Here is a 21,656-nt window from a genome sequence, read left to right as displayed (position 1 = left end):
ACAGTCCCTAAAGCACGAGGGGGCTCCATGCCAGCGTGTGCACGGCCCTTGGCTTCCCAACAACAAAGTGAAAGGGACTCACAGTTGACACTCGTCTCCTTTGATCCCCTTGGTGGTGCAGAAACACTTCCCCGTGTTGGTGTTGCAGACGGAGGCGTGACCATTGCACTTGCAAGCTGGAGAGCAGAGGGAGGAAAAGGGTTGCAACGTTGAACAAAGCAAAATGAACATTTCGTAAGCAAACGGTGACACATCAACAATTAACGTGCGCATGAAAACTCTTTGGGTGCCCTCTGGTTTCTCGGGGCTGTGGGAAAACAGATGTGTGTCAGACTGGTTCCAGGGATGGTGTTTTGTTTGAAACCACAATCCGACTGCTTCTTTTTAAGCCTCCAAAATCTATTTCACTTCCCCTCGTGTCGTGAGAGAGCACAAGAGGTATCAGCATGGGTGGGAAAAGGACACTGTTTCAGATTATTTGGGGCTTGCTAACACATTTCATTTCAACAAAGAGAAAACTCTGATCTCTGTTCTTTGCAAGCAAAGCAAAGCTCCCGGTGCTTTCAGGGCTTCTTCAAGAAATAAATCTGCTGAGGAAACGTCCTTCAAGGAACTGCATCTGCCAGTGTGAGATCTTTGATGTCTGTGCTTTGAGAACTTAGGGGCACGAACCCCAATACACTTTGAGGCAGCTGCATGTCCCTCAGCACACGGTGAATGTGCCTCCGAAGAGCACTCCTAATTGCAATTAAAACACTCGTGTTGACACGCTCGGAGAGCTTTGTTTATACAGAAGCAGCAGAGGTATGTGCAAAAAATAAGATGAAGTCGTCACTGAAGTCATCTTTCCTCTAATTAAAATAATGGATCTAAGACTTTCTCCCAGACCGTGGGTGCCTTTCAGTTTGCTCTGTCAGTGGCCTGGAAGATGTATGCACATGGAGCCGTGAGGAGGGGGAAGAGGATGTAAAGATCCCTCATTTGCAGTCTCTCCCTCATTTGCTGAAGTGGCACGCTTTAAAGGATGGTGTCAAAGCATTTCAAGGCACGTGCCACAATGTACCAGCAGGTTCTCAGAGGAAGTCCTCATCCCGAGTGTTCTTGTCCACCTTGCACTTTATTTTATGGATCCTTTTGATGCCTCTTTTGTACTGTCGTGTAATGGAAGCTGTATTGTATCACAGACACTTAATTGTGCTTCTCATCTGTGGATGAGTGGTTTCCTAGCAGCAACACGGAACAAAATAGGAAGAGGCACAAAGGGCTATTGTGGAAGCAAGTGGACGAATGAAGATTTGACAAAGTCATTGTGTTCCGTGAAGCAAACACACTTCTCATTAGTGGCACTGGAAAAAATAACACTTCTTAATGCTACTGAGTATGTCTTCTACTTCCTTCTGCTTTGCAAAACATAAGCCGAGTGAAATCTGTTCAATATTCAACAATAACGTGTATAAATAAGGAGAAGTTTCCAGTTCTGCGTTGCTTACATGCAGGTGATGGTATCTGGAGCATTGATGCTTGGTCCTTCCTCACTTTGCTCATTAGACAAGAAGGTTTAACACTCCAACATCTCTATTTAGAAACGCAACCCTAGTTACACATTTTCCTATGAGTCCCATTACTGGAGATCTTTCAGTGAAGGACTGGAAGATGCACAGAGGACAGAGATTTTCATGTGGCTTTTCAGGACATAAAGAGGTTGAAAACAACCTATTAACAAAATGCACTAGAAAGCCTTGCTGGACCACAGAACAGAAGGGGTTGGAAGAGAACTCTGAAGTTCCCCAAGTCCAAGCCCCCTAAAAGCAGTTTACCAACTACAGGTTGCTCAGGAAAGCAACCAGATGGGTTTGAGTATCCCCAGAGAAAGTGACTCCAACACCTCTCTGGGCAGTTTGTGCCAGTGCTCTGCCACCCTCAAAGGCATAGAACTTCTTTCTCAGGTTCTGATAGATTTTGTGAGTTCCAGTTGGTGCCCAGTGCCCCTTGCCTTGTTGCTGGGCATCACCAGAAAGAGCCTGGCCCCATCCCCTTGACTCCTGCACTGATCAGATCCCTCTCAACTTCCTCTTCTCCATGTGAACCCAAAGATGAGCCTGATCTGCCTCACAGCAAGGCTCCTCCCACCTTCTTCACAATCCCTGAGTCTCAGATTCATACAGAGACCATCAATGGGATCGCATCATATCCTCCTGCCTTTGGGATGCTTCAGCACCTCGATGGCTGACCTACCTTCCCATGACAAGAACTCCTGTCCCCAAGCACCTGGGGGGAGCTGGCACCACTGTGCCACCAGCAAGCACTTGGCAGATGCACATGGAAGAGCTGCCACAGCAGCAATCTGATTGCTGGCACAATAGCACCCTCCCTTCTCTTGCAAATAACTTCCTTATCTACCGCCAGCATATTTTCATGGGAAACTTTTAATCAGAAATTTCAAAAAAGTCCTGAATACAGAGAAAGCACCTTGCAGCTATTTTTACATTTGGTGTACTGCAATTCCTGCCCTTCCTTGATTAACACCGCTCCACGTCGGGCACTTCCTAAAAGCAACTGCTGACTTACCTGCCACTCAGTTATTATCTGCCCAGCTCTGCAAACACCAATGCCTGTGATGATACACAAGCAATTCGTTCAGAGGTAACAGCAGTTTGTTAACAACTCTTAAACACAAGTGAGATAGCAAAAGTTCACCCACCCCAGTGGAATAGAGCAGCAGGAAAAGGCATCTAGTTCTATTCACTCATTCCTCTTCCTCCATTGCATTTCACTCTGCACAGCTTTAAATATTTGAAAGGCTACTACTGACCCTACAGCACCTCTCAGCCTCCTGACATCTCATCAGAATTGGAAATACTCCCACCCGTGTTTCACCAGTATTGAATATGTGACATTTTGGGGATATTTATGACCCCTGGATTGGACTCACAGAATCGCAGAATTGTAGGGGTTGGAAGGGACTCATCGAGTCCAATCCCCCTGCCAAAGCAGCTCCCTAGAGCAGGTTGCACAGGTGGGTGTCCAGGCAGGACTTGAACGTCTCCACAACCTCTCTGTACTCGTACTAAGTGTTCAGTGCCTGTTCACTGAGATGGAGTCTATCAAATGTTCCCACAGATATATATTCCCACAGATGTGACCATGGGCTCTCAAACAGAGCAGCACACATCAGCGCCCAAGGAGAGTGGGATCAGCACAGCACTGAGGGAGAGATTGCAGCTTAAATGAGAGAGAAAGCAGGAGTTTGATCCACAGTCCATCAGCTGATCCTCATCTGAAGCATTCCCTTCTGGAATCCTTTTCACAGAGCAGGACTTCTACGGGCAGTAATCACTTTGGCTGCATCAGATGTGATGATTTCCTCTCGTTTTACCTCCCCTGATCCACACTGGTCTTGCTGCCCAGCTCCCTGCTTCCCCCATTTCTTTTGCCATCACAGCAAACAGCATTAAACCACAGCAAATTAAAAACCTGGGCCCAAAGCACTTGAGAGCAAAGCACTTTTGACATGAGCTACTGGTTTCATCAGATAGCGAACGAACGCTGCTCCAAAGTCTCTCAACACATTTTCTGATTTCTTTTTCAGGCATCTGAGTGACTTCAGTCTATCATACATTATCTCGACACGAAACTATTTTTGGACAATCCTCGTACGGAAGAGTCTAAAGGAACTTACTCTTGAATTTTCACAAGCACAGAAATGCAACTAATAGGAAAAGGCACGCTGTGATCCAATGATTAAACCCAAATGCTCAGAGCAGGATTGTACGTTTCCTCATGCCAACTCAGTCTCAATTTATTCAGACCCACACTTCAAATTATCTTCATGCAAAATGAGCTCAGGAATATCAGCATTATTTAATCTTACAGATAACGTCTTAAAATAAAGTGTCAAAGACACACTCCACCTAACTGCACTCCACCAAAGCCCTTCAAGGGCCATATTACCTCATTTCTGCATTTCCCCTCTCACAGCTGGATGTTGGTTTACAACTGGTGTCCCCACTCTACAGCACTGCACAATTTGCAGCACTTCTGAACACCGTTGCAAGGTTCAAGGACACAACTCCAAATCCCACACGTTTATTTCTCTGTATTACTGAATACTCTGTATTACTACACAGGTCCTTCAAGAAAGAATTCCTTCCATTTTGTTAACTGGATCTTACACAACCGAAAAATTACTTTGTGCCAAAGAGACCGAAAGCACATTACAAACTTAAAATGCAATTTCAGCAGAGATCACCTAATCCTCAACTGAAATCCAGCCAACCCCTCAATGAAATATGGCAATCCTTTTATGAAGCAGACATTCATAATAATAAATGCACGACACATTAACCAAATGTAATAGAAAGTGGACCTTAGATAAGTGGAAATTTGTCCAAGACATTGGGATTAACACCGTTTCTTTTCAAAACAGGATTGTCAAACAAGAAAGGTAGCTCATTTTCCAGCGTGGTCGTTTGAAATTTACAAAGGAGGGGAAAAACCATCTTAATCTTGTGAGACATGCATCAAAGAACTTCACCATGCCATTTCTGTATCTCTGATTCAAAGAAGCAAGGATGGTGCCTTGCTTGCAGGAAGGAAACACACTACTGGGATATAATTTCAGTTAAGACAGCAGAGGAATGACTAAAGTGCAATAAAACATCAATGCATTCAGCAAAGGAAGAATTCAGGCATCACTTACGTTGGCATGTTCCTCCGTTAGTAGGATCACCGTAGTAGCCAGAAATACAAGTTTCACAGTGTTTGCCAGTTGTCAGATTTTCACACTTCTCACAGATGCTTTCATTTACGCACTTACTGTGCCCATTGCACTGGCAGGCTGAAGAAAACAGAAAAGGATGAGCATCCGTGCTCAAATGCAGCACTTGCACAGGGCACCTCAGAAGTCTGTGACTTCTGGAGGAGCCCAATGAAACCACTTCATAAAACTTTCAAAGAGGTTCTTGGAGTCTTGCCAGAGATACGTAAACTCAAAGAGAAGCATGCACTGAAAACTTGAAATTTAAAGCAGCAAACAGAAAACTGAACTCTATAATCACTTCCTGAATATTGGACAGATGGAAATGGAAGCAGCTGATGGGATAAGTTTACAAGGATGTAAGGGGAAGAGAGGTTTTAACAGCAATTCAGTAATTTTAGTCTATGTATTTCATGTCAAAAACATTATTTCAGCATTTCCCTAAGAAATAACAATAGCTGAATCAACTGTCAAAGGAAGAATTGACATTCCTTTTAAGAAACCTTAAAATGAATACATAAATAAAGGCTAAAAACTCAGTAAAGGTTTGAAGAAAGGGAAAAATCTCATTAGAACAACGCACGGATTAGGGAAAAAATTAAAATCATAAAATCATAAAGGTTGGAAAAGACCTAAAAGATCATCAAGTCCAGTACCAACCCATTCGCACCGTGTCCACTAAGCCACGTCCAACCACTGAGGGTTGGGACTAGATGATCTTTGAGATCCCTTCCAACCCAAGCCATTCTATCCTTATCTATCTATTTCATATCCTTAAGAGCCACAATCCCATGTTTCTTGAAGCTGGTCTTCAAGAAGCAAATCTCTGCAGCTGTCCTGAAGATAGCTCAAGTATTTCCACCTCAAACTGTGTTCTTCACTGTGTCTTCCAAGCTCTTTTTCTCCCTCCATTTAACAGCTAAGAATAGAGACATCACTACAATCTTAGGAAGCTGCCCACCCTGCATTTAGCTTCGTTACGCTTCACCCACTCACCCGGACACTGGATAAAGGACCAGTTATAATTGTTCTCTTCAGGACACATGCTGACATTGAGGACAGGCTCCAGGCTTTGTTTCCCTGTTGCAGAGGGGGTTGGCATCTTGACTGGACCTCGGTAGGAGCCCTCGATGCACTTTCCCTTGCCGGTGTTGCTGGGATCCGTGCACCAACCACAGCCAGGCTGCTCCAGGCAGTGAGAGCACGTGCAGTAGCCTGAGCAGTTTTCAGCTATTAAAAAAAAAAAAATCAAATCAAATCAAATTGTGACATAAGTCACTGTCTCAGAAGTTAAGGAGAGCCCTTTTGTGATTTGAATTAATTTTCTCCCCAAAGTCTGTAAATATTTATTCTGATATTCAGAGCAAGAGGGATCAATTCTCATTCCCATCAGCATATTTATTCTAGAATCTTAATTAACAAAGGTTGAACCAATCAGTGAATTAGGAAACAACGGAACAGAAGTTAGGAAACAACCCGTGTAAGGCCTCTCTAACCACTGAATAGCACCCACAGAAAACAGAGCTGAGTGTTCCCACCTACAGAAAATCTCTCTTTGATCCGCAAACCATAAGTGAGCTATTCCAAAGCAAAAGAAACAACAACAAAAAAGGAAAACTGTTAATTTTAAATACAAGATTTCTACTGCGAGGTATGCATAGGCAACAATTGAGGACACACGTGCAAACTGTAACTTGGATTTGATGATTCCACATAGGAACAGAAGACACAGAAGAGATGCAAAAAGAAGTTAATCACATGAAATTATGTAAGAGCTTTAATTGGAAAGGTAGGAATTCAAATAACGAAGCAAGCACTTCTTCTGTAAAAAGAAGTTGAGATTTCATCATTTGAAAGCCCAGACTATGTGCCATTGAGTTTAACTATAGTGCCCATTATCAGATCCCAATTCTCTTTAACTCTTTACATGACACAGAAGATTCTGCAGGACTGAGCTGCACACTCCAAGCTCCCAGGGCCGTGCTTTTGAAGACTTCTGTGAACACAATGGTACAGGATAACCAAAGAGCAGAGCTCACTGAACTCTGTTGGCAAACACCAGACCTCTCCCCACCCCTTTGGAAGCAAAAGCAAGGACTCACGTGGACAGCTGCTCATGGTGTACCACTCCATGCACTGCCCATAGGGGAAGGAGGCCACGTAGGCGTTGGAGTCCACACACTGCTTCATGTTGCTGCACCACATACACTCAGAGCTGCCACTCGTGCACTCACTGCACATGGTGCGCAGGGCACAGGGCGTGCGGCACTGCTTGGCACTGTGGTTGGCTGTGGGAGGAGGCAAGGGTCAGCTCTGGGCCAGAAACCCACAGGTAACAAACCCCAAAGTTGGTTATTCAAGACTTGGAAAATAGCTCAGTATCCTAAAAGTGAAATAGATCTTTCATAGCGTGCTGGTGCTCGAGCCCAGTCCAACAACAGGTAATCGGATGTAATGGACTTCTGTTGGGCTAAGGGAGGTTCAGGTTGAATATATGGAAGGACTTTTTCCCTGAAACAATGGTGAGGAATTGGAAAAGGCTGCCCAGGTTGGTGGTGGAGTCACTGTCCCTTCAGTAGAAGGGTAAATGTAGCACTGAGGGACATGGGCATGGAAGGGTGGGCTGATGGTTGGACTTGGTGAGGTCTTTTCCAACCTTAATGATTCTATGAGATATTCAAATGAGAAAAGTGATAGAATTACAGAATATCCCAACTTGGAAGGGATCTGTAAGGATCAGTGAGTCCAGCTGCTGGCTCCACAGAGCACCAGCCAAAAATCAGACCATAAGCACCGTAAAACCATTTATCTTATTAAGCTTATCCATAATGATTTCAAAAGTGGTCAGAAAACAACTGGAAGATCACATTTATAACACTATTTATCACAACAGTTTTGTTTATGTGCTCCTTACCTATTTTCCCAATCAAAGTGTTGGGAATCAGAATCATCTAAACTGGAAAAGACTGCCAGGGATGGGGACTCCACCACTTCCCTGCAGCCTGTTCCAGTTCTAGACAGGGAAGAAACCCAAACTAAGCATACTGGGGTGTGTTTTAAGTAATTTGACCAGTTCCATGCATAAAACAAGTACTGAAAGCAGAACCAAGTCAGGAACTGCCGGTCTGAGTCAGTGCTTCACCATCCACTTCAAGTGACTGATCAGAGACCATCAAAACATGTGAAAGCTTTGCAATTTACAATTCCAAAGGCTCTCAGTTGAAAGAGAAAAATCTGAGTTAGGATTCCACATTCACAGTCTGCACCCTGCACTTCCATGATGCTCAGCTTAAAACTTACAGATGTTACGTAATAAGCCGACTTACTCAAAATTTAAAAGGCACTAATTGGTATTCAGAAATAATCAGCTATAATAACTGAGCAGAGTTAACAGACCAAACCACTAAAAAAAAAAAAAAAGATATGCAGTTCCAACAAAGCCAGAAGACTTTTCCCAAAAGCAGATAGCTTCTCTTTCAAAGTTCTCCTATCTCCAAAGTGTCTTGCCCAATTAATTTCAAACTTTGATAAAATCCTCCTCTGGCAACGGAGCCTGGTAGGGGAGGAAGGGGAGTTCAATTGGAAAGTCGCTTTTATTTATTTATTTTTAAACAGCTCCATACCATAATTAACCTAAATGTCACAATCAGGTATGCAATTTAGAGAAAAATAATTAAACTCTAATGTACTTTAAGAATTGTACAGTTAGCAGCGTAAGCATGGAGTTATTTATAACGTCTGATCCCTGTGTGGAATACCTACACAAGACACATCTTCAGAACTGCTTTTCTTCAGCAAAATCGTGATGCAAATGGGAAAGAAAAAATGGGATCCTTTTTACTCCCAGGGAAATATATCAACATGTCAACCTGCCCCCTAAGGAGGGGGAGAAGAGAAGGTTCTGAGGTGACCCCTACAGGAGCATTTCATTATCTAAAGGGGAGCCACAGGAAAGAAGGGGATAGACTATTGTGGTGATGGAACAAGGGGAAATGGTTTCAGGCTTAACGGAGGGTAGCTTTAGGCTGGACAAAAGGAAAAAGTCTTTTAAAATGAGGGTGGTGAGGACTGGCACAGTATGCCCATAGAGTTAGTGGATGCCCTGTCCCTGGAGACACTCAAGGCCAGGCTGGATGGGGTTCAGAGCACCTGATCTAGCTGTGCATGTCCCTGTTCATTGCATGGGAATTGAATTAGATGACTTTTAAAGGTCCCTTCCACTCTCAGAGCCTCTGTTACCTGCCCTTTCGCAGACACTGCCATTGACCTCGTTGATGCACGTTGCTGCCTTCAGTCCCTGGCTGGAAGGCTCAGCCAGATAACCACAAAATCCAGCATCACTGGGTTCATCGGGGAGCCACTGGAGCAGGGTGTTGGTGAAGGGTGACATGTCCTCCCAGCACCAGTAGGACACGTTGATTTTCCTCAGGCCAACCCATGGAGTCAACGCTTTGGACTAGAAATACAGAGGGGGAGAGTTATTACACAGCTTTATTTATCTTTGGTACGATAATAAACATCACCACACAGTGCTCGTAAGTAACTTGGACAAATTGGTGTTGCAAAAGTGTATGGGGGTGATGTGTTTCTCCGTGAATTAAATGCTGCAGTGGTAGAGAAATTCTTCTGGAAATACCAGTGATTATTATTCTTTTCACACTATGTTTCTATTTATCTGCATCAGGAGGGACACAAGTCAAACACTCACACCAGCTCACTATGAAGTCAGCTGCAAGTCCCCTACACAACTTCAAGTGTACCTACCCTACAGCCTTCCTTTAGCTACAGATGTCCCTTTAGCAAAACCATTTCCCATCTTATAACCACTTAATACCAACTAAAAGGGTTAATATTTCCATTCCTAGGGCTCACATTTTAAAGGATACCATAGTAGGAAGAAATATGTACATGGAATATGTTTTTCCTTCAATGTAAAGGAGCAAGTGCTGTTAGGGAAGGATTGCTAATTCATCTTTAGGAATTTACATGACACTTCTGGAACTGTTTCGTAGTATCCCAGGGCTTGGCTTCTCTTCATGTAAGAGTTAACATGCAGCCTTGTGCAAACTGACCCTTAACTTACACTAGCTAAGTTGAATCCCCTCCGAAAACCCTACACGTGTTGAAATGCCACTTGAAAATCACAAAGGGAATCAAAGCAGGAAACGCTCGTTTCAACAGGGCAATATTTCTCTTCAGTACTGAAGTATGCTCCTCACTGAGAACTACCAATCCTACTGCCTCCAGTCTCATTTTTCCTACAGAAACCTCTTCCTCATTGCCACCCCCGAGGCCCAGGAGGGGGCACGCTGACCTGCAGCTCAGAGCAAGCTTTCAGAGCCCAAGAGCACCACTCTTTGCTAAGGTTTGAGCACCCCTCACACAACCTGCCCCAAATACCTCTGCACTTCTGCAAGTGGCTGGTAAAAAAAAAAAACAATATTTATTTTCCTGCTGTGTGAGGAGAGATGGATTCCAACTCACTCCTCACTGGCTCAGACAGCAAAGCACCTGCCACTAAATCAAACGTAAGTAAGTCCCAATAAGCCAAGCAGGTCTGCAGAGTTAAGAAGCTGACATTTTAAACAGTGCTTTCCTGAGCAGAATAAACAGTTTTAAATGCTTTATTTTAAATGCCTCCGGCGCCCCCAAAGGGACCTTTATTTATAAAATACTGTGTACATGTCACGAGAGAACCACTCACACTCCCCTCTCAGTCATGTATCCCACAAGGGAAATGCGTGTGTGATTTCATTACAGAAAGCGATACCTTTGAGGCACTGTGTATGTTTGTATTTATCTTTCCCATTTACATTCTCTACGATTTCACTTCAAAAACACCCATAGGGTGTGTTGAATTTCAAAAGGAAGATCAGTCCTTCTCACTTAAGAGGCATGTCTGCTCCACGCCGAGCACACGGCACCGCAGCAAGGACTCCTCCACAGCCAGAGCTTAATTACTCAGAGGACATAAAAGAGAAGCCCTCACCAAAGACTGCATCTTCTGCAACTCCTTCAGAACAAATTCCACCTTTTTCTGGGTGGTGAGAGATGCCAGCGAGGCACCACTGGACCTGCAGGACAGCTTGGCGTGATCGTAGTTCTCCTTTGCATTTGTGATTTTCAGGCAAGAGTTGCTGACCAAATGCCAGTTCGTTCCGCAGATATTTTCTGGGGAGGGGGGAAAGAAAAGAGTAAAAGCAGAGGTGTTAGTGACTTTCACAACGTTCTGAGGGGTGAGAGATCTTGAGGTGGTGGGTGTCCCACCCCTGAGGCACCCAAGGTCAGGAGACGGGGCTCAGAGCACTGAGGGAGCTGTGTGTGTCCCTGTGCATTGCAGGGAGTGGGACCAGAGGCCCTTTAGAGGTCCCTTCCAACTCAAACCACTGTGCAGAGCCAATGCTCAGGTCCAAAGCCTAGGTTTAGAGTCATCTAACAGACTGAAAATCTATCAAGAGTCAGGTTCTGAGATGGGCTTTTTACAGACTTGATCACCTCGCTCCCTTCTCTCCAACCAATTAAACACATCAAGCTCTTCGTCCTTAACATTAAGAGATGATGTTTTTCTCACTCTCACAGCTCCTCTCTGAAGTCTCTTCAGTTATTCCCCCTCCCAGTCTAGCAGAAAGCAGATCTGGGCATGTCCAGAGTTACCAGGAGAAGCCCCTCCGTGCCTTTTTAGAGGTTCTGCCCATGTTGTTTTCCTTCTACATTTTATTAATTGTACACGTCAATCACTGATGATGTTATATTTCTCTCTTAGTTACTGGGAAAAAAGAAATCCTTTCTGTGGAAGAGATTAATAAACAACTGCTATGAGCTCCCACTGGAAACATGCTAATAAGAGAACTTTCCTTATACACTTAGGTGTTATTTGCCTAATGTGCCCAGTGTGTGACATTCTGCTTTTGCACAATTCTGGTTTCTAAAATCAAATGGCATGCATTATTAAACCTAATACCTCACCGAAGCCTATTATATCAACAGTGCTGCTTTCATCAAGTGAAAAGAGAGAGAGAGGAATACAGGCTAATAATTATACAAATGATTACACTGCTCTTCAGACAACTGGGACTGAAAAATTTTCCATCAGACTTTCTAAATTTACCTGAAATGGAGTTTCATGCCAAAATTGGGTTGATTAAAGAACGCTATTCCTATACTGAAATAAACTATCACAGAGTTGGGAGTCTTGTTTTGAAAAACAAATGAGACACAAAGCAAAGAACTCTTAGTTTTGGATTGGGTGAATGTGGAGCTTACACCAACCCAAGTAACACTCACCTGGTAAAGCAATGCACTCCTGATTCCTTGGCTCCCACTGACAGTTTTGATCCATGGCACAGCTTTTACAGCTCGTCCTTTTGTTACAGTAATAGGCAGGGTTATCCTTTGGACAATTCTCATAAGCAGTAATGGGCACCTAAAATAAATGGCACCAATGAGGCCTCCCATCCAAATCATATCCGTTTGTAACAGTCATAAGGACTAGCACGCTCAGCTTCACATTTCAGATCTACAAGACAATCTACACATTCCAAAGTGGCAACACAGGATGTTCCCCCAGATGACATTTTCCTCCCTAGAGCTGATCCCCAGGGCTGAGTTTTTTCTAGGGAAGGCTCTGGCTGCAAACCCATGTGGTTTTGAGCCTTGCTGGATAACCACGTCACACTGACAGCAGGAGTTTCATCCCTCCCCCTCTGCCCTTAGGCATCCACCTCACTTCAGGAGTGGGGAGTCCCATGAAAAGCCCTCAGACCCACATGAAAAATTCAATGGTGGGAGCAGCTCAGAGGCACAAAGGCACAAAAGAACAAAACAATGGGGGTCATAATGCTGCCAGATGGAGACCACCGGGCAATTGCTATTTCAAAGGCAAAATAAGAAACTCAAGAAGCATTAGAGAGACTTTACCTGCTCCTCCGTGCAGTTGTTATGCACTGAGATACACTGGTCGGTGCACCACTGACAGTTGTTTGTGTTTGCTGTACAGCTATAGCAGTCTGTAATCTGATCACATTTTTCATTGTCTACAACTATTAAAGAAAAAAACCTGCATGACCAAAAACAGGCATTTCCTGACAGAGCTCAAAGAACTTGATTACATACAGCAAAAGATACAACCCAACAGAAGTGCCTGGAGATTTTTCTCTTATCAACCAGTTAGTAAATGAGATTCTTTCATTGGACTGAACTGCACTCGTTTGCACCATCAGTTGCTTTTAGTGCTCAGGTAATGACCAAAACACAACAGCAGAAGGCACACTGAGACACTGAAGCACACAGGGCACACATGTTCTGTCACTGCACGTGCAAACGATGCCAGAGGACGTTTCCCAAGGACAGGGAGATCTCCCACTGCAGACCCATTTTGCTGAAAGCCTGCCCTTCAATTGCACGCAGCATTTTCATGCAAAGCTTGAACTTTCCACTTCATCTTCCCAATTGCTTATCGCCTGTGTTTTGTGAGAATTTATTGTACATTCAGAGCCCATCAAAGCAGTGTCCCTTTACATCAATTTCTTTTAAATAATTAAAGGCTGCAATCTATTACAGAATCGAGGTTCGTATAATTCAATTCAGAGCAATGAATGCATTGGGATAACGTGTTGAAAAGTTGTTGAAAAGTTATTGTAGGGAAGAACACAGGAATCAGACCTTAAAAAAAAGTGCTCTTTCTCTACGCCCCAGCCCAGAGAAGAGTGTAGGAGGTGAGAGAAAGCACGTGAACCACTCATCCTGCTATCTCAGGGTAACACAGCAGACCCAGGCCCCCCTCCCTCACCCCACAGTGAACAGAAAGCTCTCACAATGTCAGTCCTCAGGGTCACCACCTGCAGAGCAACAGCCCTTATCCCTGCCTGACGCTGTCTGTTTGGGGTGGACGGACGAGCAAGCACAGTAGGAAAAAGCTGACCAAGAAAGGGAAATAGGAAGGACGTGGCACAAACCTGGCTTGGCAGGACAGTCCTCAAGGACTTTTTGCTGCTGCTGCACCGTGGCCATTTCCCAGGGCACGCAGCCAGGCCGGGCAGGAGCCCACACGCAGCGCACACCGGGCCCCGCGTGCATGCAGGAGGATTCATTAACGAAGGCCTCGCACCTCTCCGGTGTGTACTTCAGGATGTCACTCAGCAGGAGGCTGTTGAAGCCTCCAAATATATACATGGTGCTGGAAAAAGTAAAGACACGTTTCTCCTCAACGTCATTATCGGTGACACGGACAGCGGGACTGAGTTTGCTCTCAGGAAGTTTGCTGATGTCACTTAGTTGCCATGAGTGGAATCATTAAGGTTTGAAAAGAGCTCTACCATCACCAGATCCGACCCCAACCCATCCCACCGTGCCCTCTGACCATGTCTCTCAGTGCCACATCTCCACGGTTCTGGAACACCCCCAGGGATGGTGATCCTGCACTCCCTGGGCAGCAGTGCCAGTGTCTGACTGCTCTTTTTGAGAAGAAATGTCTCCTAATATCCAACCTGACACTCCCTTGGTGGAACTTGAGGCCATTACCTCTCGTCCTATTGCTCAAGAGGCCTGCTGATACAACAGAAGGAAAAGATGCCACCCAGAGGGACCTGGACAGACTCAAAATGTGGGTCCACAAGAGCCTAATGAGATTCAACAAAGGCAAGGTGCTGCACTTGGGTCGGGGCAATCCCAGAAATGTCTACAGCCTGGGAGAAGAACTCACTGAGAGCAGCCCTGCAGAGAAGGTCTTGGGGCTCCTGATGGAGAGAAGCTGCACAAGAGCCAGCAGAGTGTGCTTGCAGCCTGGAAGGCATGTGCACCCTGGGCTGCATCAGCAGAGGGGTGGCACAGGGCAGGGAGGGGACTGTACCCCTCTGCACTGCCCTTGTGAGGTCCCACCTGGAGCACTGTGCCCAGTCCTGGGGTCCCTGGCATAAGGACATGGAGCTGCTGGAGCAGGTCCACAAGGCCACAAGGATGCTCAAAGGGCTGCAGCAGCTCTGCTACGGAGGGGGACTGAGAGCTGCGGTTGTTCAGCCTGGAGAGGAGAAAGATAATGGGGAGAGCTCACTGTGCCCTTCCAGTATCTAAAGAGAGTTTATGAACAGGAGGGAGAGCAATTTTTGTACAGTCTGATAGTGACAGGACAAAGGGGGAATAGCTTTAAACTAAAAAGGGGAGATTTAGGTCAGATGTTAGGAGGAAATTCTTTTCCCACTGGGTGGTGAGGCCCTGGCACTGCTGCCCAGAGCTGTGTGTGCTCCATCCTTGGAGATGCCAAGGGCATGGATGGGGCTCTGGGCAGCCTGAGCTGGTGGGGGGCACCCAGCCCTCAGCTGGAGTGGCTTTAAGGTCCCTTCCAACCCAACCATCCTGTGATTCTACCCAAAATCATGCCACAATTCTGTGTGGCACCTGATAAACTTAAAATGCTGCACGAATGCAGGCTCCTCCTGTAAAAACAGCGCCAAGAAAGGGAAGAAGGCTGACACAGGGGAGACAGTATTGCACTATTAAACCAGCAGTCAGGAACTGTGACAAAACAATTCAATGTTGTCACATATTGCTGCACTGCTGCGACAAAACCACAGATATTTTTATGGCTGTTATCAACTGAGCAGAGATCCATTTCCCCCTCATGTTTTTGAGGGGGGAAAAAGATGTTCTGTTTTCTTTTTTTAAACCTCCTATAACATCACAACTGCTTTAGGCATAACATCAAGTTTCAGCAGTTAGACAAAAACACTACTCAAAAAAAAAAAACCAACCTTGTGCATCAACGTTTGTAAATGTATATTTAATGAGACAGCATAGAAGAGTTTCTGCAACCGAGCAGAAGTTTTGTATGAATAATAAGCAACTGTAAGCATTATTTTCATCCTAGTTCAGAAGAGAATTAATGCAGAGGCTTCCCTATTCTTGATGGGAGCAAACAGACAGCTGGTAATCAGTGTACACTGAATCAGGGATAGTGAGATTTTGAGGAACAAGAGGATTTGTCTTGAAAGCACACATTCCTTTTAAAGTCAGTATTTTCAGACTGGCTTAAACTGTGCTTTAACTAACGTTACTGATTTAGAAGTACTGTACTCTAAGGGGCAGGGAACCAGAATGGAAGACTCCTAAGAAATACCACGTCCCTGAAGATGCCCTAAAACTCAGCTCTGCAGTCGAGCACAGCAACAGCTGTTCACCTGGAGGTGTGGGTATCATTGCAGTGATATAATGCTTAACGGCAGGAATCTCATCTATGATTTCACCTAATTACCACACATCACATCTCTGGTAAAGAGCGACACAGGATATGCTGTGTAAACTAAAACGTGGGCAAATTAGAAACCGTAAGGGAAAATATGATTTTGGACACAGTCAGTGCAGCTAAAAAAGGGCAGAAAGAAATAAAAAACATGAGGAAATGACTTCTGAAAGAGTGAATATTTATCAGATCCCCTCTCATTCTTCTCCCCAGGCTTAACAGACCCAGGTCACTCAGCCTTTCCTCATAGGGGAGATGCTTCAGGCCCTCCCATCATCTTTGTGGCCCTCTGCTGGACTCCTTCTAGGAGATCTCTTTTTGGAACTGGGGAGATGCATAAGTAGAAGCACTGATAGGAACTGAGGGCACTCCAAGAGCAGAGATCTGGGAATTTCAGCAGATTTGCAACCAAATCTCAACCCTCTGCTCTCAGTGTTCCTTAACTGCGTGTATATATACACATCAACACAAGCACAAACATGCACCAGTGTCCTGCAACAGCTCTGAGTGATGAAAAATGCCTCTTTGCAGCCTCACCTGTTGTACAGCACTGCTGAGTGTCCGAACCTGTTCACATCGTGATGGAGACCCGGCCGAGGAAGAACAGACCACTTGTTGCAGGCTAGGATTAAGGAGAGGAGATGATTAGCTACAGGCAACAATTCAACCCATCCCCAAACCTCCCTCCTCGCCTCATCTGACGGAAGGGGAAAGGAAGGACGTGGTGGTTGTGCACCACTGCCTGAACAGTCCAGATTTGTGGCCTTGTACAGCACAGGTTATTGGCTTCATGGCTATCACATGTAATTAAACGGTGGTGACGTGAGCTGCTCCTTCTCTTTGGCAAATGGAGTATTTCATTGCATAACAAGTTTGGTTTTTATCTGTTTAGACGCGAATTATTTGCAGTTTTGCCCTCAAACCAGCATCACTGAGAACAGAGACTTATCTTCCTCTCCTTTTTCATTGCAATTATGTTCCTAGAGGGTAGATATCCGTGTTTTTAAAAATATTTTTCACTCATCATAGCTTAGGGATTTTTGGTTGTTTTTCTCTTTTAATATAATGTGAGATTATTCCATCTTTTTCTATTAGCATAACATTTATAAGTTCTGCTTCATTTCTAACTTGCCTTCTCAGGTAATTTCTTCCTTTAGGCAGCATGGGGGAAAAAACAGCCTAAGAAACATATAACCCACTGAGCAATCAAAGGAACAAAAGCAAGAAAAGTCACTCCAATTCACAGCACTTCAACTTCGCAAAGGGAATGGGATCACCTCGGGGCTAATGTCCCAGAGGCAGTTGTATGCAATTTATGCAATTAAGACAGAAAAGTCAATCTGCTGTAACGATCTACAGAGCCCCAAAACACAGAGTTCCTAATGCAAGATAAAGCTGTTGTTACAAGGAGTGAGCCTCTCATAAAAAAGAAGTCCATAAACCCCAAACTGCTACACAAATAAATCAAAGAGGGCAGAGAAAATCAACTTCATTACAAAATTTAATTGGAGAACTGTTGGGTGAGAAAGCTGATCCTCTACTGAGCACCTGCAGAAACTTTTGTTCGAGAGTGTTGATAAATAGAAGATATACGAGCCGGTCAGTTGGGTTTAACAGTTGGTAAATCATGACTGTGAAGTTTATTTTTAAACATCACTTACTCTATTTTCTGAAGAAGTTAACCTAGGCCTGCATCACTCATGGAATAAGCACGCATGGTTTCAATTTCGAGCAGGAGACTTCAGCAGAATTGGACAGAGATTTGCGATTTTTCATCCAGCAAGTTGTGAGTTATGCAAGGCCAAAAAACATATTTTTCTAGATTAACAGAAGGCCTGGAATGTTTTGCTTTCTAAGCTTCTTTCCCATCTTTAACCGAAGATCAAGCACTGGAAAAAATGACTGATTCTAAAACTACAAGGAATATATTTCTCCCTGACTTACGAGCTAAGCCAAGCCTAAAACTTACAATGCACAGGATTTTATTGAATATATTACTGAAACAGAACACATATGCTACAAAAACACCTAGCCTCTTTCCACTCTTGGCATCAGAACTGAATTTTTGAAGGGAGAAATAAAAGTTTTAATTTTTGTCACAAAGGGAGAAGAGACCGTTACACGAGTATAGGTTTTGCATGAGTATTTCCTGCCAAAATTTGTTTAGAAATTAAAGAGAATGATTGTGACTGGAAAGCTGGGCAGGGAGGAACCTAATGAGGTTTAACAAGAGCAAGATTAGGGTCTTGCACCCGGGGAGGAATAACTGCATGCACCAGTATGGGGATGAGCTGCTGGAGGACATGGGTGTCCTGGTGGACAACAGCTTGGCCATGAGCCAGCAGTGTGCCCTGGTAGCCAAGAAAGACAGTGGGATCCTGGGATGTATTACAAAGAATGTGGCCAGCAGCTTAAGGGAGCTGATCCTCCCCCTCTCCTCTGCCCTGGTGAGGCCACATTTACAGTACTGTGCTCTGTTCTGGGCTCTCCACTTCCAAGAAGACAGGGATCTCCTAGGAGTCCAGCAGAGGGCCACCAAGATGATGGAGGGCCTGGAGCATCTCCCGTATGAGGCTGAGCGACCTGGGTCTGTTCAGTCTGAGGAAAAGAAGGCTGAGAGGGGATCTGATAATAGATATCTAAAGGGAGGTGGGAGGCAAATGGATGAGGGCTGCCTCTTCTTGGTTATGTGCAGCAATGGCCTAAAAGCTGAACACAGAAAGTTCCTATACATGAGGGACATGACCCTTTGGAATGGACAACCTTTGCTTTTCACTGATGGAGTTGATCATACAGAGATGCAAGGGCTGCAGCCCACTCTCAGTTCTTCTACTGCTATGAATCAAGAAGGGAAGAAGAGTACTGGATGAAGGCACTCATCCACCCAGAGACACAAATGCCATGGACAGGCAACTCTTCCATACAGGCCAGAGAAACTGATTTGGAGCATGGGAAGTGCTAAGCAGTCACTGTGGTGCTCAGGGCACAGGAAAATACTGTGAGGCTTCTCTACCTAAGTGCTCACCCAAGCTGAAAGCCAACACAACCAAAGTAGGTCCTGGGAAGCAACAAGAAACACACTTGTGTATAGCCAGCTGCACTGTCATCCTCACACCTTCCAGAACTGGAAGGTGTTAGCTAGAGAGATTGGATGGGATATGCCCCAAGTATGGCCAAGTGAAGGGCAAAAGGATAAGAGGCATTAATGCCTTCTCAGATCTATCTAAAAACCCTCCAAGAACCTCTGCACATCTCAGCACTATTTCCCTGCGTGCCACAAAACTGATGGCACGTCCTCGCAACCATGTGGCCTCACTACTACAAAATCTGGGGATGGCAAGGAATAAAAAACATGGCAAGGTAAATAAAACAAGTCATTCCAGAAATAAGTTTTAACAGTGATAATTAAAAGGAAGAGCTGTCTTTGAAATCTTCACTCAAACTTCAATTTTCTCCACTCCTTCTACCAGTGCCCTAACATATTCCTGGCTGCACTTCTGGTCCATTTTCCATTGTTTTATTCAGTGACACAAGGCAAATCATGCCAGCAAAACTGCCCTGACATGAAGGGAAAAGAAGTGATCTTTCTTCCTTCGAAGAACTGTTTTTTCCACAATCTGACCTGAGAGTCTCTGCCCTGAGAAATGAGGGACACAGGAGCACAAGAAGGACTCCCAGCACTCTCGTGCCAACTGCAATCAATGCAAGCTCTAATTTTTGGCATGGAATTGGTAAAGGCTGTGCTAGCAAACAGCAGTGAGTAGTTCCTGTGAAAGGAAGTGCCTGTTAACTGCAATGAATCAAAATAAACTTCAGTGCTGGCATTTTTTTTTTTCAAACACGTGTCATTTATGTTTCACACTTAATAAAGAGTTCGTTGGGGCAGGGAAGACAGCAAGTGTATTAAGAAAAAGCTATCCCTAGTGATATGCAAGCTGATAAAAATTACTTCCTTGTGCTTGTCAAAATACCTCATATACTGAATGCTTCTCAAGTAGGTTCATAAGGTTGGAAAGGACCTACAAGATCATCTAGTCCAACCATCCTCCTATCACTATCCCTACTCAACTACTAAATCAAATCCCAAAGTAAAAACTCAAAATAAAGTTAGCTAGAAGCACACAGCAGATTGTACAGGGAGGTGATATTAAACCAAAGAAAGTGGGGAAACAATTCCAGACAGCAAAATAGCACAAGGATGAAAGACTGATCACCAGAGTAATCCATTCACTGGCATATTCCTTTCACAAAGGAGGAGTGACATCTCAGCAGATAGTCCTTCCAGGAATACAGGTTTATGTGATCGTTTCTGGGAATCAATCACCAGAACCCACATTTCAAGGAATAAGGAGCAGAAGACAGAATGTGATATGAGTACAGAACGGCATTATTCGTCGGTGTGAATTATCTAGATGGTGCATGCATCTCCTTTTATAGAATTTCATCTCCTTTTCTTCCTTGTCTTCAGTTGCAGATGGACCCTACATTCACAAATAAATGCTGCCCTCTTCTGGCCACTCACCCTCACCAAAACCTAATCCTTCCACATAAAACCCGCTCTCTTAGCTCTATGATTAAATAGCACTTATGGGGACATTTATGCTTACAAAGCACACACAGATGAACTTATTGCAGACAGCTCAGTGAAGCAAGAGAGCCAGCCCTCTCTTAACAGAAGAGCATGCAATGGAGAAGCTGAGCTCCAGCAACGTCCAGTGCTTGCTACTATCCCAACAGCCTGCTTTTTCCCTAACTCAGGGATTAAAGCATGCTCAAAACCTTCAGGATGACACATTAGAAGAATATGTGCTCTATTCAGGATGTTTTTGAACGTCTGAGGTGGTGTACAAGTTGCTGGCCACCAAAATGCTGCTGCACTTGCCTAGAAATCACTGCAGCAGTCCATTTGCTTGCTAATGTGCACGTGCTTCTCCTGATTACACATTCTTCTGCAGTATGCTTAGTAGCACTGGCTCCAACACAACCAGCATGTAAATCAGGCTTCACGAAGGCAGCTCGCTCAAAATCTCCGCGGATATATATTTTTTTTTGCACTGCTCTTGCTTCTGCAAGCACTTACCAATATCATATGCCATGAAATCAGAGGAAAAGCACTTGGCACCGTGGCTCATGGAGGTGTCGTTGTGTGTGTTCCCTCCAAACACCAGCATGGTTCCACTCATTATCACGGCAGTGTGCAAATAGCGGAAGAATCTGCTGTCTTTAAGAATCGTCCTGCAGAAATGGAAAGATACGTATTAATGAAAGCAAGAGGACCCTGGCAGAGGCATGGAATAATAAATCCAAGCTGAAGAACTCAGAGGTGGAGGGGACTACGTAATTAAGTTTCTCTAATGAGACTGAACAACTTTCTCTCCAGACTGTTCGATTCCTCTCGTAATCTCACTCTCAAATTCCAATCTGCTTTCCAATTTATAGGAGAAATACATCTAGGAAAGCAACTCTCCAAAGCCATGGATCTTAATCATCAGTTCTTTCCCAAGGGGTGATCAAGTTTTCACGCTAACACAGCTTTGAGCACAGTCAATTAAAACCTGCTGATCCCTGGGAGGGACTCCAGTCCAGAGAAATTTATAGTAATCTAAATCATCTCTTTTAAGTTAGGGTATCATTTCTTGCTCAAAACTAACCAAATATTTCAGGGAC

The 21,656-nt window shown here is 44.4% G+C and overlaps 1 protein-coding gene across 2 annotated transcripts in view; it reads right to left on the bottom strand.

Moving 5' to 3' along the window:
* The window catches only part of ATRN (attractin), a 131,178-nt gene that overhangs the window by 62,204 nt on the left and 47,318 nt on the right, over nt 1-21,656 (bottom strand). For both annotated transcript variants that reach the window (XM_065735982.1, XM_065735983.1), the window contains exons 10-20: nt 21,070-21,224; nt 16,527-16,611; nt 13,711-13,931; nt 12,674-12,795; nt 12,041-12,179; nt 10,746-10,927; nt 8,996-9,212; nt 6,859-7,044; nt 5,753-5,986; nt 4,700-4,837; nt 83-176 (exon numbers count right to left, since the gene is read on the bottom strand). In XM_065735982.1, the coding sequence (XP_065592054.1) occupies nt 83-176; nt 4,700-4,837; nt 5,753-5,986; nt 6,859-7,044; nt 8,996-9,212; nt 10,746-10,927; nt 12,041-12,179; nt 12,674-12,795; nt 13,711-13,931; nt 16,527-16,611; nt 21,070-21,224 (1,773 nt within the window). The remainder of the gene's footprint in view (nt 1-82; nt 177-4,699; nt 4,838-5,752; nt 5,987-6,858; nt 7,045-8,995; nt 9,213-10,745; nt 10,928-12,040; nt 12,180-12,673; nt 12,796-13,710; nt 13,932-16,526; nt 16,612-21,069; nt 21,225-21,656) is intronic.

This window comes from Cyrtonyx montezumae, unplaced genomic scaffold (genome assembly GCF_038088225.1).
Source record: "Cyrtonyx montezumae isolate F1298 unplaced genomic scaffold, pur_monq_1.0 scaffold_2, whole genome shotgun sequence".
Lineage (NCBI taxonomy): Eukaryota > Metazoa > Chordata > Aves > Galliformes > Odontophoridae > Cyrtonyx > Cyrtonyx montezumae.
This window is presented reverse-complemented; position numbering and strand designations above follow the sequence as displayed.